This window comes from Phalangium opilio, unplaced genomic scaffold, assembly GCF_054372755.1.
Source record: "Phalangium opilio isolate 3A_F unplaced genomic scaffold, DU_Popi_V2 ptg000352l_1, whole genome shotgun sequence".
NCBI lineage: Eukaryota > Metazoa > Arthropoda > Arachnida > Opiliones > Phalangiidae > Phalangium > Phalangium opilio.
In genome coordinates, this window is record NW_028324228.1 from 3,758,041 (window position 1) to 3,776,123 (window position 18,083).

An 18,083-nucleotide genomic window follows, 5' to 3' on the forward strand; every position below is an offset into this window, starting at 1 on the left:
CCAGGAGTATGTAAAGACGGTACAACAATGGTGGAGTCAAACTAATGGAGCTTTGAACGATATTCAGATTTGGTAAAATCAAAATTTCTGTTTCGAAATGCATAAAAAATATTTTAACCCTCATTGTTGTTTTTAAGAAGTCACGTTCACAAGATTCTCAGTAGTGACAGCAGAATATTAAATTTATTTCTTATAGATAGTTTAATCATAAACTATTAATAAACAAAGACAGGAAAAAGTAAAAGGTAAGTGTAGAAAATTGATTGCCTTAAGTGAAAGATACTAGGGCTGTGCGAATAGTGGTTTTTCAAACCGAATCGAATACGAATCGAATAGTAAATCTCCTATTCGAAATCCGAATCGAGTACTCGTTCAAACGAATATTACTCGTTTTTCAAAAAAAGTAGTTCGAGTACTCGTTTTTTTCAAACCGAGTACTCGAAAAATCGGTAACTCGGTTTAACCAGACGAATATTCGATTCAAAACGATTAATCGTTTCCAAAACAGACCTAGCAGTGCTAGTTTTTTTCAAAACGAGTACTCATAACTTTGATTACTCGGTTTTATTGGACGAATATTCTTTTCAAAACGTTTTATCGTTTAGTAATTACTCATAGCATTCTTCAAAATATTGTACTTCCCGCATAGAATGGAATTCTTCTATTCTCTCTGGTCCCCAGGCTAAGACCACGGAAGTGTATTGTAGAACGAATAGAGGCTCATAGCATACCCTCTACTAGAAAAGCTAGACCTTATTTGTCCGACTCGAAGACCGAATATTAGTACGAGTAGGTAGTACCAATAGCTATAACTAGTGCCGTTATCCATTGGCATTCTAGAATATGCCAATGGAAAATTACTCCACAGATGCAGTAATTTTCTTGGAGTGAGAACGAAAGTTCCTTTAAAATTGCATTACATGCATCTGTCTCCTTTGATATGTCTCCATTGTGGTAGATTGCTAGCAGTAAACCGAAGCTAAGTAACAACTAACAAGTGACGAAAAACGAAAACTTTTAATTTTGTGAATTGAAAAAACACTGATTCGGGTTTCGGGTTTCATTTGAAAAAACCGATTAAAACCTAAGAATTAAAAAACGGTGTTCCGAAGAGTAAAAAACCGGTTTTCGGTTAAACCGGGCGGTATTTGACATCCCTAGTGTATCGAGTCCGAGTGCCGGGTGTTTCTCAAGCGTCTGCCAACTTTATTTAAAATACCTTTACTATTATTTCTATTTCTATTAACTATAATATGGAAGATATTCAAAGGGTTAAGCCGGGAAAGAAGAAAACTACGCCCTCTTTAAAATGCGTGTTCTCCAGGAGAATGGAGAAATGACGTCATAGATTATAGGCTCGGTATGCGCGAAAATTATGCGAGGAACACTAAATGGATAGTACGTTTATGTCTAGGCCCTAGAGGCCCAGTCTCTACTCCTTCTACAATACACCTCCGTGCTAAGACAGAGTATTTCGTGAGAGAAAAACCAAACACCAGTAATTGCGCATTCGCGTTGAAATTAAAAATAAAGAAAGAAATGGCCGTCGTTTGACCATCCTAGTCCCTAACATTTTCAGCCGAATACTCGTTTACTATTCGAATTTAGCACCTAGGAAACGATTACTCGGTTTAGGGAACTATATTCGTTTTTAAAACGGTTATTCGAATTTCTTTTCGAATAACCGTTTTGTGAATCGAATACTCGTTTTTCTCAAAATGGCAAATTCGATTCGTCGAATCGAATACTCGATTCGAATTAAACGAATAGTATTCGAAAATTCGAGTATTCGCACAGCCCTAAGAAATAGAAATAATAGTAAAGGTATTTTAAATAAAGTTGGCAGACGCTTGAGAAACACCCGGCACTCGGACTCGATACACTATGGATGTCAAATACCGCCCGGTTTAACCGAAAACCGTTTTTTTACTCTTCGGAACACCGTTTTTTAATTCTTAGGTTTTAATCGGTTTTTTAAAATGAAACCCGAAACCCGAATCAGTGTTTTTTCAATTCACAAAATTAAAAGTTTTAGTTTTTCGTCACTTGTTAGTTGTTACTTAGCTTCGGTTTAATGCTAGCAATCTACCACAATGGAGACATATCAAAGGAGACAGATGCATGTAATGCAATTTTAAAGGAACTTTCGTTCTCACTCCAAGAAAATTACTGCATCTGTGGAGTAATTTTCCATTGGCATATTCTAGAATGCCAATGGATAACGGCACTAGTTATAGCTATTGGTACTAACTACTCGTACTAATATTCGGTCTTCGAGTCGGACAAATAAGGTCTAGCTTTTCTAGTAGAGGGTATGCTATGAGTCTCTATTCGTTCTACAATACACTTCCGTGGTCTTAGCCTGGGGACCAGAGAGAATAGAAGAATTCCATTCTATGCGGGAAGTACAATATTTTGAAGAATGCTATGAGTAATTACTAAACGATAAAACGTTTTGAAAAGAATATTCGTCCAATAAAACCGAGTAATCAAAGTTATGAGTACTCGTTTTGAAAAAAACTAGCACTGCTAGGTCTGTTTTGGAAACGATTAATCCTTTTGAATCGAATATTCGTCTGGTTAAACCGAGTTACCGATTTTTCGAGTACTCGGTTTGAAAAAAACGAGTACTCGAACTACTTTTTTTGAAAAACGAGTAATATTCGTTTGAACGAGTACTCGATTCGGATTTCGAATAGGAGATTTACTATTCGATTCGTATTCGATTCGGTTTGAAAAACCACTATTCGCACAGCCCTAACTAAATGGATAATACGCTTATGTCTAGGCCCTAGAGGCCCAGTCTCTACTCCTTCTACAATACACCTCCGTGCTAAGACTGAGTATTTCGTGAGAGAAAAACAAAACACCAGTAATTGCGCATTCGCGTTGAAATTAAAAATAAAGAAAGAAATGGCCGTCGTTTGACCATCCTAGTCCCTAACATTTTCAGCCGAATACTCGTTTACTATTCGAATTTAGCACCTAGGAAACGATTACTCGGTTTAGGGAACTATATTCGTTTTTAAAACGGTTATTCGAATTTCTTTTCGAATAACCGTTTTGTGAATCGAATACTCGTTTTTCTCAAAATGGCAAATTCGATTCGTCGAATCGAATACTCGATTTGAATTAAACGAATAGTATTCGAAAATTCGAATATTCGCACAGCCCTAATTAAGATACTCAAAATTTTCTGTTTTAAAGACTTGATTATAAAACATAATTTATTTGAAAAAAAGTTCTAGTGTTTTTTCACCAAAATTCCATTTGCCGAAAATATTTTATTGTGAAATATGCATATTTTTAAAAACAGTACGCGTAACGATTGGAGTTGACAAAGTATGCATTTTATATTATCTTAAAAAAATTTAGTTCGGTATATGAATTCGGCTCTATAAGGGAGAACAAAATGAAAATAAAATCGTCGATAGCTGATAAGATAAAATCACTATAAAAACCTATCAAAATTTTTCTTGCCACTTCTGCAGACAGCCACTTTCAGATAATGCTATAATGCTGCCATGGGAAACAGTTCTTATATTAATGACAAAATTTAAATTTTATATCGCCAAAATTAATACAAAGGAAGGCACAAAGGAAAACCTTTAATAACGTTTACACTTCAAGTTTCTCTTATTGGCCACTGAATCTCAGCGAACTCATACTTACACCCAGTTAAACGATCCTTGACAAGTGAAATTCTTTCGAAACCCAATGGCGGTATTTAAACTCATGAGGGGCTCACTCACTGCCCGTATCTTTGACGGTGGATACCCCAATTTTAAAAGTTCAAGCTCCGCTCGATTGTGTGCTGGTAATGCGTCTTGCGTAGATGTCTGCATTATTCGATGGTCTTCGTGGTCTAATCTCAGTCACTCGACGAAAAAGATCACCGTACGGTGTGGGAGGCTGCGTGATTTCAAATCAAGGAATATTTAATTATTATTTTTCATTAGTAACATTCATTATCAGGGCACCCACCATTTTCGTGATATATTCTAATACAGAGGAGTGTTCCGGAATGAAAAGTTTCATGGTTCCCAATCTAAGAACTGATGCTAAATCATCCAGTGTATTTATATCATTTTTCGTTGGAACGCTAGTAGAGGCTTGAAGCTCATTTCCATAGAAAATGTTGATGATTGTGCAAGTCATCAGCCATGCGATTATCACTAAAGATGCTGGTTGCTGAACATTATTCAGATTAACACCTGCAATTATACAAATGAACAGACTTAATTATAAAGAGACGAGGTAGACTTTCACTATAGAAAAAAATTGGTTCTCTAGAGTCGGAGTTTAACATGGTATCAGGGGATTAACATGATATTTAATATTTTTGAACTCAATTCAAAATCAATAAAATACCTTGTTTAGCAGCAAAGGCAAAGACGATCATAAAACTGCGCAGTTTAAACGCTGACTTATGACGAAAGGTAAAGCAAATGCACAGTAGAATAAAAGCCATAATTGTACAAGTCACTTCTAGTAGCCAAACCTTAGAAATTAAAAAAAAACAACAAGTTGGGACGTTTTTCTTGAATAATTAAAAAAATTTAATTGATAATAATTATTTTTATCGTCAGTAATTTACTTTAATACTAGTTAAGTCGTTTTAAGAACGTTATTCCTAAAATCATTTTGAACATAGCTATTGTTTACGTTTGAATTCTAGTGTATGCCTCTTTAAAAATTTTTTTGGAACTTTAGGGTATATAATGCGATTGAATCACAGTAAATGATAAGAAAACCCGCAATTGCGTGATCTTTTGATGGAAGCCCTGCCATTGAAAGGCTAGACGTTTTTCGTAACCCTAGCCGATTGCCGTGAACATTTTAACCCTAACAACGACAATAGAACTGCGAACGCGTTCAGGATATAGCACATACGTTTGCACCCATTTGCCAACTGCGAACGCAGTGACAGACAGACACACACACAGAGACGCGTCCAGTGTAATACCTCTCCGTGACGTCATCGTCACTCGGAGAGGTAAAAATGGTTTATAATTATTATTAACTATACTTATACATTGACTTCAAATGGACTTAAGAATAAGACATTTGATCTAGTTCCGTTTTCAACACCCACGAAAAAGCTTAACGTGTCGTGAATATAAGGGACACTGAAATCACTAACAGTCCTTCTTCCCTGAGTAACGGAAAGTCCAGAAATTCCAAAATCGGCTTTCTATGAGAGATATATATGTTATACAATATTTGTTTTAATAAATGTTATACAATTACTTACTTCAGATGACAGACGTCATTATCAATTGATAATTTATGATTGTAAAAAGTGCACTGTTTACGTAAATGTATGGGGACCAAAAAATTAAGACCATTTACTAGAGTAGAGAGTGGGATTATATTGTTAACTAATTTGTGAATAAAAGTTATATGATTTAGTTTTATACAGTCGTTAATTTTAAGGAGATCAAGGATAGTTAACAGCAGTTCATAATTGTACTGAGCCTTGGGTAAAAGTTGTGTATGGCTAAATTCTATAAATTTTCGCTGTACTCCCTCTATTTTGTTAAAGAGATATTGGCTGCAGCCACCCCATGCAACCCAACCAAACAACAATCTAGATCGAACCAAACTTAAATACAATATGCGAAAATGACGAAGCGATTTTAACTGTCTACTAATTTTAAGGGAAATCGCCAAGGAACGACGGCAAAGCCTAACAGTCCTAGTGACATGACTGGAAAAATGCAATTTTGTTTCAAATATTGTACCCAAATCTTTGGTCTCTTTTTTGTGTGGATGGGTTTTGAATCAATAATGTATGAGGTCATCAACTTTCGACTAACACGCCTAGTATAGCTTACATGTATTGATTTTGAGGGGTTAATCGGAATATTATTATTAAGACACCAAGTGGAGATTGTGTTTATATCCTCTTGCAAAAGGAAGTGATCACCCGTACAAAAATTTTAAGCTGTAATTCACCTGCATACGCGCTTTTTTATCGCTACCACGCTGTAATAGGTATAAATTAAAGCTACATTTTCTGCAGCTCGAAAAACGCGAAAATTTCACAGAAATTCCAGAACTGCAAATTGTCTGCCGTTTCTACATTTTCTGTTTATTATCTGTTAATTGTCTGTATTGGCAGAAATATGCAGCGCGATTCTGCAAACGCGATGCAAAAGTAGAAATAACAGCTGCTAGTTTAAAACTGTAATTTGACCACAGTTATAGACATGTTACAGTTCTGCAAAAGTGATGGAAAAGTAGAAATACCAGCTGCTAGTTTAAAACTGCAACTTGACCACATTTATAGACATGTTACAGGCCTGCAAATGTGATGGAAAAGTAGAAATCCAGATGCCATTTTAAAACTGTAATATGACCATATTTATAGACATGTTAGAGGTCTGCAAAACTTATGGAAAAGTAGATATTCAGCTGCCAATTTAAAAGTGTAATTTGACCATTTTTATAGACATGTTACAGGTGTGCAAAAGCGATAGAAAAGTAGAAATACCAGATGCTAGTTTAAAACTGTAATTTGACTACATGTATAGACATGTTACAAGTCTGAAAAAGTGATGGAAAAGTAGAAATCCAGCTGCCAATTTAAAACTGCAATTTGACCATATTTATAGACATGTTACAAGTCTGAAAAAGTGATGGAAAAGTAGAAATCCAGCTGCCAATTTAAAACTGTAATTTGACCATATTCATAGACATGTTACAAGTCTGAAAAAGCGATGGAAAAGTAGAAGTCCAGCTGCCTATTTAAAACTGTAATTTGACCATATTTATAGACATGTTACAAGTCTGAAAAAGCGATGGGAAAGTAGAAATCCAGCTGCCTATTTAAAACTGTAATTTGACCATTTATATAGACATGTTACAGGTCTGCAAAAGTGATGGAAAAGTAGATATCCAGCTGCCAATTTAAAACTGCAATTTGACCACATTTATACACATGTTACAGGTCTGCAAAAGTTATGGGGAAGTTGAAATCTAGCTTCCAATTTAAAACTGTAACTATTCAACATTTATAGACATATTGCAGGTATTCAAAAGTAGAATTTCCTACTTTTGAATACCTGCAATATCTCTCTAAATGTGGTTAAATTACAGTTTTAAATTGGCAGCTGAATTTCTACTTTTCCATCACTTTTGCAGACCTGTAACATGTCTATAAAAATGGTCAATTTAGGTCAAATTGCAGTTTTAAATTAGCAGCTAGATTTCTACTTTTCAATCACTCTTTCAGACCTGTAACATGCCTATAAATGTGGCCAAATTGCAGTTTTAAATTATCAGCTGGATTTCTACTTTTCTATCACTTTTGCAGACCTGTAACATGTCTATAAAAAAGGTCCAATTACAGTTCTAAATTGGCAGCTGCATTTCTGCTTTTCCATCACTTTTGCAGATCTGTAACATGTCTATTAATGTGGTAGAATTGCAGTTTTAAATTATCAGCTGGGTTTCTACTTTTCTATCACTTTTGCAGACCTGTAACATGTCTATTAAAACGGTCAAATTACAGTTCTAAATTAGCAGCTGGATTTCTACTTTTCCATCACTTTTGCAGACCTGTATCATATCTATAAAAACGGTCAAATTACAGTTTTAAACTAACAGCTGGTATTTCTACTTTTGCTTAGCGTTTGCAGAATTCCGCTGCATATTTCTGCCAGGCTAGACAGTTAACAGTTAACAAACAGAAAATGAAGAAACGGCAGTTAATTTGCAGTTCTAGAATTGCTGTGAAATTTTCCCGTTTTTTGAGCTGCAGAAATGTAGCCTTAATGTATACCTATTACAGCGTGGTAGCGATAAAAAAGCACGTATGCAGATGAATTACAGCTTAAAATTTTTGTACGGGAAGTCAACTTCGAGCGCACCCTAAATTTTTATCTGCTTCTGTTAGGCATTAATATTACTGCTTTTATTTTTCTAAAATTTGAATAAAGAATTGGTTAGGCCTAATAATTGATAGGAAAACCCGCAATGACTCTGCAAAGCATATGAAACGCGCCTGCAATGATCCTGCAAAGAATCTGAAATGCACCTGCAATTATCCTACAAAGTATCTGAAACGCACCTGCAATGACCCTACAAAGAATCTGAAATCCACCTGCAATGATCCTGTGATGTATCTGAAATGCACCTGCAATGATCCTGCGAAGTATCTGAAACGCGTCTGCAATTATTCCACAAAGTATCTCTATCGCGCCTGCAATTATCCTTCAAAGTATCTGAAACGCGCCTGCAATGATCCTACAAAGAATCTGAAACGCGGCTGCAATGACCCTGCAAAATATCTGAAACAAACCTGCAATTATCCTACAGAGTATCTGAAATGCTCCTGCGAAGTATCTGAAACGCGGCTGCAATGATCCTACAAAGTATCTGAAACGCACCTGCAATTATCCTACAAAGTATATGAAAAGAGCCTTCAATTAATCTAAAAAGTATCTGAAACGCGCCTGCAATTATCCTACAAAGTATCTGAAACGCACCTGCAATTATCCTACAAAGTATATGAAAAGAGCCTTCAATTAATCTAAAAAGTATCTGAAACGCGCCTGCAATTATCCTACAAAGTATCCGAAATACCCCTGCAATGATCCTAAGAAGTATCTGAAACGCGCCTGCAATAATCCAAAAAAGTATATGAAAAGCGCCAGCAATATTCCTACAAAATATATGAAAAGCGCCTGCAATTATCCTACAAAGTATATGAAAAGCGCCTGCAATTATCCTACGAAGTATCTGAAATGCTCCTGCAATTATCCTAAAAATTTCTGAAAAGTACCTGCAATTATCCTACAAAGTATCTGAAACGCGCCTGTAATTATCCTACGAAGTATCTGAAGTGCGGCTGCAATGAACCTAAAAAGTATCTGAAAAGCACCTGCCATTATCCTTAAAAAGTATCTGAAACGCGCCTGCAATTTTCCTACAAATTATCTGAAACGCACCTGCAATTATTCTACAAAGTATATGAAAAGAGCCTTCAATTAATCTAAAAAGTATCTGAAACGCGCCTGCAATTATCCTACAAAGTATCCGAAATACGCCTGCAATGATCCTAAAAAGTATCTGAAACGCGCCTGCAATGATCCAAAAAAGTATATGAAAAGCGCCTGCAATATTCCTACAAAATATATGAAAAGCGCCTGCAATTATCCTACAAAGTATATGAAAAGCGCCTGCAATTATCCTAAAAATTTCTGAAAAGTACCTGCAATTATCCTACAAAGTATCTGAAACGCGCCTGTAATTATCCTACGAAGTATCTGAAGTGCGGCTGCAATGAACCTAAAAATTATCTGAAAAGCACCTGCCATTTTCCTTAAAAAGTATCTGAAACGCGCCTGCAATTTTCCTACAAAGTATATGAAACGCTCCTGAAATTATCCTGAAAAGTGTCTGAAATGCGCCTGCAATTATCCTACAAAGTATCTGAAACGCGCCTGTAATTATCCTACAAAGTATATGAAAAGCAACTGCAATTATCCTACAAAGTATATGAAAAGAGCCTGCAATTATCCTAAAAAGTATCTGAAACGCGCCTGCAATTATCCTAAAAAGCATCTGAAAAGCACCTGCAATTATCGTACAAATTAAAGTATCTGAAACGCGCCTGTAATGGTCCGTAAAAGTATCTGAAACGCGCCAGTAATGGTCCTGAAAAGTATCTGAAACGCGCCTGCTATTTTCCTACAAAGAAATATGAAAAGCGCCTGCATTTATCCTGCAAAGTATGTGACATGCGCCTGCAACTATCCTAAAAATTATCTGACATGCGCCTGCAACTATCCTAAAAATTATCTGAAACACGGCTGCAATGATCCTGCAAAGTATTTGAAACGCGCCTGCAATTATCCTACAAAGTATCTGAAACGCGGCTGCAATGACCCTGCAAAGTATCTGAAATGCGCCTGCAATTATCCTGAAAAGTATCTGACAAGCACCTGCAATTATCCTACAAAGTATCTGAAACGCGCCTGCAATTATCCTACAAAGTATATGAAAAGAGCCTGTAATTATCCTAAAAAGTATCTGAAACGCGCCTACAATTATTCTAAAAATTATCTGAAAAGCACCTGCTATTATCCTAAAAAGTATCTGAAAAGCACCTGCAATTATCGTATCTGAAACGCGCCTGTAATGGTCCTTAAAAGTATCTGAAACGCGCCTGTAATGGTCCTTAAACGTATCTGAAACGCGCCTGTAATGGTCCTTAAAAGTATCTGAAACGCGCCAGTAATGATCCTGAAAAGTATCTGAAACGCGCCTGCAATTTTCCTACGAAGTATATGAAAAGCGCCTGCATTTATCCTGCAAAGTATCTGACATGCACCTGAAACTATCCTAAAAATTATCTGACATGCGCCTGCAACTATCTTAAAAATTATCTGAAACGCGGCTGCAATGATCCTGCAAATCATCTGAAACGCGGCTGCAATTATCCTACAAAGTATCTGAAACGCGCCTGCAATGATCCAAAAAAGTATCTAAAACGCGCTTGCAATTTTCCTACAAAGTATATGAAACGCGCCGGCAATGATCCTGAAAAGTATATGAAACGCGCCTGTAATGGTCCTGAAAATTATATGAAACGCTCCTGCAATTTTCATACAAAGTATCTGAAACGCGCCTGTAATGATCCTGAAAAGTATCTGAAACGCGTCTGTGATGATCCTGAAAAGTATCTGAAACGCGCCTGTGATGATCCTGAAAAGTATCTGAAACGCGTCTGCAATTATCGTAAAAAGTATCCGAAACACGCCTGCAATTATCCTACAAACTTAGCAATTTCTGACTGTAACATGCATACAATATATCTGGAAGGTACAGTACCTGTAATGAGCCTACAAACATCCTGATTTCTTACGGGAGTTACTATTTCCCCTCTGTTTTCTAGCTGTAAGGTAACTATTTTATGACTCTAGAGTTGCTAAATTTTTTATACTGTTGTACTGAGTTTTCCAACGGAAGATATTTTTTCTGCAAAACGTCTAAATTGTTCTGCATTGCTCTCTGGAATCACCTTAATTTTGTCTGAAATTGAACATTTTTCAGGTTTATTCCAGTATTTTTCCAGAATATTCCAGTTTATTTGCAATATATTGCAGATTCTAAAAAATCTAATTAACAGCAAAAATGCAGCCGTAAATTTTTGTACGGGCAAGGTCTGAATTAATACTCCTAAATAATTTGTTATCGTCTGCAAATTGCAGTAATTGAGAATGTTTTATTTTGAACTGCAGGTCGTAAATATAGATATTGAAAAGCAATGGCCCTAAAGAAGAACCTTGCGGAACTCCACATCAAAGATTGTGCTCCACCGTGGTGAGCGAACCATTGCATTTTAGGACATAAATACGCTCCTTCAAATAATCAGAAATCCATTTAAGCAATACGCTATCAACGCCCATAGCGCAAAGGTTGTCTCTCAAAAGATTATGAGAGACACGGTCAAACGCTTTTGCTAAGTCGAAGTAGATGACATCTACTTGACCACGACTCTCCACAACTGGCGCTACATAGTTCATAAAAACAGCATGGTTAGTGTCAACTGATTTACCAGGGGAGAAACCGTGTTGACAATCATTAGGGAATAAGTTGAACCAGGTTTGTAAATGCTTGTGCATGACCATATCGAAAACTTTAGCGAATACACAAAGTAGCGAAATGGGTCTATAATTCCTCGGATCACACGAGACTCGCGATTTAAATACCGGAGAGACAATGGCTTTTTTCCATAGGGTAGGGAAGGTGCAAGTAGTAATGGATAAATTATAAATATGTTCCAACAATGGTAAAAGAATGGCCTCGCAGCCCTTTAAAAACCTCAACACAATTCTCTCCCATTCACTCTCCCTTCAATGACGATCGAAAAATTTTATACTGTCTAAGGCAGTTCTCTTTCACGACGCCGCCACCACACCACCACCATCATCACCACCGCCAACAACAGGCCAGGTCAAACTAAGGCCCGCATCGTAGATGTTCATCATACGATGTGGCTAAAACGTATTTTGCTAAAGACTAAATAATCTTACTTAAATTAAACGTAGTGGCAAAAATATCGACCTGTTGATGGAATAGTTTGACGTCTTCGTGAAAGTTTTAACTTGTCCGGCAAAATAGAAATTAGCGGTCGAAAAGTGAAAATGGCAAATATAGAATTTGAATTTATTATAAATGGCAGATGCAAAGAAAAATTGCTTTTCAAATCTAAAACGTCATCGTTGATCGTTAAAATGAATCGATTATAGGCATACGCCAAAGACATTCAGAGCTAAATTGGAAAACAAAAATATACTTGATTTTGCACGAGTGAACAAAGTTTTGGTTTCTTAAATCGATTATTCTTTTCAAAAGTTCAAACGTCAAATTTTAATGAAGGCTTGAAAGCATTGAGTTAAACCGAGCGCTAACAAAATCCATTACGAGAATAATTAGCCAAAGTGTTTAACTAACTTTGTTGAAAAATCATCCAACCGTAACATCATGGTATGTAATATGAACCAGTTTCGAATAGAATTCAGTCTTCGAAAGGGTAAATATTCCCGTAGCAAAGTAATTCCCTTCCATGTCCAATTCTACCCAATCTCGGTTTTATGAAACTTTCAGAAATATTGAACAGATTTTCCGGGTTTAAGGCGTCGTTTAAAAATAGTTATGGAAATTAATGAAATTTCAATGTCGCGTCAAGCTTCATGATTTTGCCTAATTATTCCGCGATTCCTTTTAAACCCCAGCAACAGTTTAGTAAGCGGGAGTCGTTGGTTAAGAGCGAGAGTGGTTCGAGCGCTTTCAATGAGGCCTTGTACCAAACCTCAGCCATGGAAGCAGTCGAGAATTCTTTGATTGCACTTAAAAGAACTAGTATAAAATATTCTTTCAACTCTCGATGATAGATTATAGGTTTGTTACTTTTGTCTGCACTTCATCCTTAACTTTCTGGCTATATTTATGCTAAATTAATAGGCGTCTATCAAATAATGATAGTCGATTGCCCGCGATAATAGTAGACGAGCTTAAAACGTCACCCAACTGGAGGCTTAATCTGAGATATTTTAGCCACTTTAACAAAATTCCATGACCTTTATGGCGCATTTTGAAATTCACTGACGCTAAGTTAAACAATATTTATAGAATCTTACTAAATATTAACACTTTACCGCGTAGAAGTGAATTAAAAGTCGAAACTAAAAACACTTTTACTTCATATCCGTTTGAGCACTTGCTTTGTAGTTTAAAAAGATACCAGGCTTAACCCGATACCGATCGATACCGGTGCAAACATGAACCGATACCGATCCCTACTCACTATGATCCAAAAACCCGATACTTCAACCGATACCGATATGACAGTGCCATTTACATATGTATTAAAAATACTAGGAAATAGTTTAAAGAGTAATTTCGTGAATTATACTTCTAAGTACAATGTTTAGAGGTATTTCCAGAATAATATCACGGCTTTTCTTTTTTAACTATATGCTGAGAGGTCCTTTTATCCTTAAACTTCTATTAAACTTAGTTATTAGATAAACTAATTTCAGGTACTTTTTATATAAATGAGAAATCTTCACGAATGACATTCATAGGAATGTATTATCACCATCAATACATTACTGAGAGACCAAAAATGTCATGCAGCGCCATATAACACATTTTAAACGAGTATCCGTTTAGTATTGTAACGATGGAATGGAGTTTCTAAGAATTTCCCTCCTTTTTACCTCTCCGAGTGACGTATGTCACGGAGAGGTTCTGTAACGATCGTGTGTGTGTCTGTGTGTGTGTCTGTTGTTACACCCACGTGACCGCGTTCGCAGTTTCCAAATCGGAGCAAACGTGTTCGCCATTTCCGAACTGCTTTCACAGTCACGGAAATGGCTCCTCTACTTGAGTTCTCACACCACCATCTTCTGGTCTTTGTCCATCCCACACGGACACCAGTCTGTACTTACTGGCTTCTAATCACCACCATCTTTTGGTCTTTGTCCATCCCACTTGGACACCAGTCTGTACATACTGGCTTCTAGACACCACCATCTACTGGTCTTCAGTCTATTCCACATAGACACCAATCTGTCTTATTGGCTTCTAACTCCATCGTCATAGTTTGGTTTAAGACATTCGCGGGGATCAGCTAGGGTTACGAGAAACGTCTAGCCTCCCTAAGGTGGGTTGTCCACCAAAGGTTTTCGCAATTGCGGTTGTTCTTGCTTTTAACTGTAGTTCAACACCCTTATATACTACCTATTTGAGTAAGGGGAAGCAACCGGCGTCGAGGATGCCCATTTCCGCACATTTTTCGAGAATCATAGCCCAATTCCGCACACTTTTTATGGCCCATTACCGCACAGTTTTCACATTGAAATTTTAGTTCACCATTTTTTACCATAACCCATTTCCGCACCGTTTGCAAATAAAACATTTTTATTTTCTTGTTGATTAGGTTAGGTTAGGTTAGGATCGGTTCGTTTGGGATTAGGTTAGGTTTGGTTGTGCTACAATAGGGGCATGCTATTAAACTTTTGATTTGACCATTGCAATTTTACTATAGATATAGTTTAGGGTTAGGTTTGGTTCCGTTGGGGTTAGATTTGGTTAGGGTTGGTTTGGTTTGGTTAGGTTCGGTTTGGTTACATAAGGTTCGGTTGGGTTAGGTTAGTTTATGCTAAAATAGGGACATGCTATTATACTTGTAATTTGACCATTGCAATATCACTATCGATATAGAAAAGTGTATTGATAGACGTAAGCATTAAACCAAGTGTGATTTTGTTAAAAATATAAGTAAATCGAGCATTAATAATAAATCTATCGTTAAATAGCATCGAAAATATTACAATCATAAAACCTCACATTTTGGCTATTTTTGGACCAATGGGCAGGCAGCATAAGTTCAAGGTTTATTTATTTTTTATTTTTGCAAACTGTGCGGAAATGGGTTATGAAAAAGTGTGCGGAAACGGGCTATTGGTTTTTAAGGTGTGAAAAATAAAACTGTGCGGAAATGGGCGACCACCACCGGCGTATGCTTCATTTCAAACGCCAATATTAGTGAAGTCTCTCAAGAATGTTTAATTGTTCTTTATCAAAACGATGTAACGCTGAATAAGGCGAACAACTAACGAAGAAAATATTTAATATTAATTATATTTATTTTAATATTTAAGATAATCTTGTTTCTCAACTCAAAACTAATACGGAAAGAGTTAAAAAGCAGTCTATGTTTTTGTCTGTGTGTGTCCGTCCATTGTTACACTAGTTCGTCGCGTTAGCAGTTAGCTTTGTGTTGATGTGTTAAGAAATCATACAGAACCTTAATATTCCCTTTTTCCATAATATAAAGTGAATATGTGGAAGTATTTTTCGTAATAGGCCTTTTCATAAAATCCGTATGTTGCCGGGGGAAAAAGCAGAGACGAAGGCTATTCTTCCCTCCCGCGAAAAGAAAATGTTGCCGGGGGAAAAAGCAGAGATGAAGGGCGTTCGTACCCTCCCGCGAAATAATTTATAGAAAGGCCTATTACGATGCATTTAGTAGTATTGTAACTTGAAAGCTCTGTTTCATTTTGATATTCAAAGGACATTTTTTAATATTACTATTTGAAATGGCTGTTTATAAATTACTTAAGCTATACTACATCTGTATATAGAATAATCCTTGGTTTAGTGATTTCGTGAAGAAAGCTAATACCTAGACTCCGCCGGGTATATCAAGTATTATCCGCAATAGGCTTAGTGAAACAAAGAGTAAATAATTGAGGACCAAGGTGTAGTAAACTTTGGGTTTTGATTTTCGTGTCTGAAATGAAGAGACGTCAACGGTTCAGAGTGAGCCGAAAGTTAAATACACTCTTATATAATCAGGTTAAGATTTTATAATAGAAGAAAAGATCATGGTGGCAATTAGATTAGTAAAAGGTCTAATGGTAAACGGGTAGTTACTGAGTTTTTATTCTCTTTATGGTGCGCATTGACTATCAGTGCGTCTAGCTACACTTTAGCTCTGGTGTCATTTAACGTTAACACTCATGATGGCAAACTAAGAATATAGTTGAGGTGAGACGAGACGATAGTTTTTACACTGCAAATCAGTTGTGAATGTAGCTATCAGAATATAGGGTAGACAATAGGGCCTTTACGAACACATAAAGGTTATATTTCTCCAAATTTTATACACTTCATTTCCTGTTCTTTTTCCCATTGACTGATTTCCATGTGTCCAAGATTTATCCTTATTGGATGTAAAATTTCGTCTGCTTTACTGTATATTCGCTATGCTTGGAATACTGCTTTTTACTTCAAAAAAGAGAAATAATTCCATATCTAGGTAAATAAGTTTCTAGTAGTAGACCTCTTGACTCGGAGAGGTAATATTTTGGTTTTCCCAACTTGTAAAAAATTGTAAAGCGAAAACACTTAGCGTGTTTTCGTTAAGAGAGAGAGAAAACTTTCTATGCCTATGGAAAGTTTCCAAACCCCAAAAACATGCCTGCCATTACCAGTCAAGTAGGAGGCGGTAGCAATAACTCTGGTTCTCCAAATATTACGTCACCGAACCAGTTGCAAAATTCTATAAATCAGAATATGGTGGGGTTTGTAACGATGGAATGGACTTTCTAAGAATTTCCCTCCTTTTAAAAAATTGTAAAGCGAAAACACCTAGCGTGTTTTCGTTAAGAGAGAGAGGAAACTTTCTATGCCTATGGAAAGTTTCCAAACCCCAAAAAACCCATCCTCGTGTGTAAGAGCGAAAGCTCCGGGCTTTGGTCCCCACGAGACCCCAGATTTGGCTTAGCTCTAAGAGAGAGCACTCGATATAGTTTTTTTGTTGAAATAAAATGTACTAAGACTTTTTAAACGTTCCCCCAATCGGCTCATTTATTTCCTTACGGATAATAATATTATTTTAAATGTTAACTTAACAAGTTATTTTGTAGCGAGGTGATTTAAGCTAGGCTATGAGCCCCTTAACTTTAATTCCCCGCCACAAATTTGGTGGAGGCTGCCGGCTGGCACTCGTTGTGCCCTTGATGTTCCCTTTGTCTTGGTACGCCGCTGTATCGTCGTCCTAGGCGCCATTTTTGTCGACGACTGGATTTCCGGGCTTCGTTCGCCTTTCGACGTCTTTTGCCGGTGAAAACTGCGGGATTCACCTACGCCTTCGTCGGACGCTACCTTGCCGCTAACCCTTCGTTGATTTTGGCCTTGGTCGGACTGCGGGACGACCTCCTAGGACCCCTTCAGCCCCATTTTCTTCGGTCCCCGTGCAAGAGCACGAGGACTCCGTTCGGACTGCGGGACGACGGACTTTATCGAATTCGCGCCTTTTCTCGTACGTGTTCGCCCACGTGCACTCCGTTCGGACTGCGGGACGACGGTCTTTATCGAATTCGCGCCTTTTCTCGTACGTGTTCGCCCACGTGCGCCCCGTTCGGACTGCGGGACGACGGACTTTTTCACTGCGAGGGACCCATTTCTCTCCCGTGTACGAAAACGAGAACCCCGTTTGGACCGCGTCGACAAACACCATGCTGTCCAAACTCAGTCTCATGAAGATCGTAACTTTAAAAGATCAACTTGATGAGTAAAGCGCCCGCGACGTCTCAAGATTTTTAGATATATCTTACGTAAAATTAATTGCTTTGGCGAGATTGTTCAAAACATTTCCTTCCAACCCACCAAAAATTGGTTGAGCGCCAGGAAATCGTGTAACTTCCAGGTAAGGACTCTGAAATAAAATAATTCAAATTTCAACGCTTTTATTTAGTTAAATATTCACCCTACCTGCATGAAAGTAAGTTTAAGTCTTTGTCCTGAGCAATTTAATTCCTTCATTGCCAACTTCATTGAAGAATTCAAATCTACTTAAGCTTTGATTTTTACGAAAATCTCTTAGTTACAATAATCTATAGTCGAGTGGCTCTATCGTTCCTCGTATGTGCGTTTCAAAGTCGTAATAAAGTAAATCGTGATAAGTAGACCGAAAAAATTTACCGAAAACGTCTAGCATTCCAAACGTAAAGCCTTGCAACTTTGACTCTAATAATAGTCCAATCACAGGTGCTTTTAAA

At 37.1% G+C, this 18,083-nt stretch overlaps 1 protein-coding gene across 1 annotated transcript; it reads right to left on the minus strand.

Moving 5' to 3' along the window:
* Positions 1-3,792: 3,792 nt before the first annotated feature.
* On the minus strand, positions 3,793-4,491 carry LOC149605061 (uncharacterized). The gene is made up of 3 exons (XM_089860280.1): positions 4,372-4,491; positions 3,985-4,214; positions 3,793-3,912 (listed from the first exon to the last, which is right to left on the minus strand). Exons 1-3 carry the CDS (start codon positions 4,469-4,471, stop codon positions 3,793-3,795), a joined length of 450 nt encoding a protein of 149 aa, XP_089716406.1. The 5' UTR covers positions 4,472-4,491.
* Positions 4,492-18,083: the final 13,592 nt, after the last annotated feature.

Coding starts and splice junctions, on each gene's coding strand:
- LOC149605061 (XM_089860280.1), bottom strand. CDS start 4,471: ATGGCTTTTATTCTACTGTGCATTTGCTTTACCTTTCGTCATAAGTCA. Junction 4,215..4,371: donor TGCCTTTGCTGCTAAACAAG/GTATTTTATTGA, acceptor GTATAATTGCAG/GTGTTAATCTGAATAATGTT. Junction 3,913..3,984: donor TAGAATATATCACGAAAATG/GTGGGTGCCCTG, acceptor GAAATCACGCAG/CCTCCCACACCGTACGGTGA.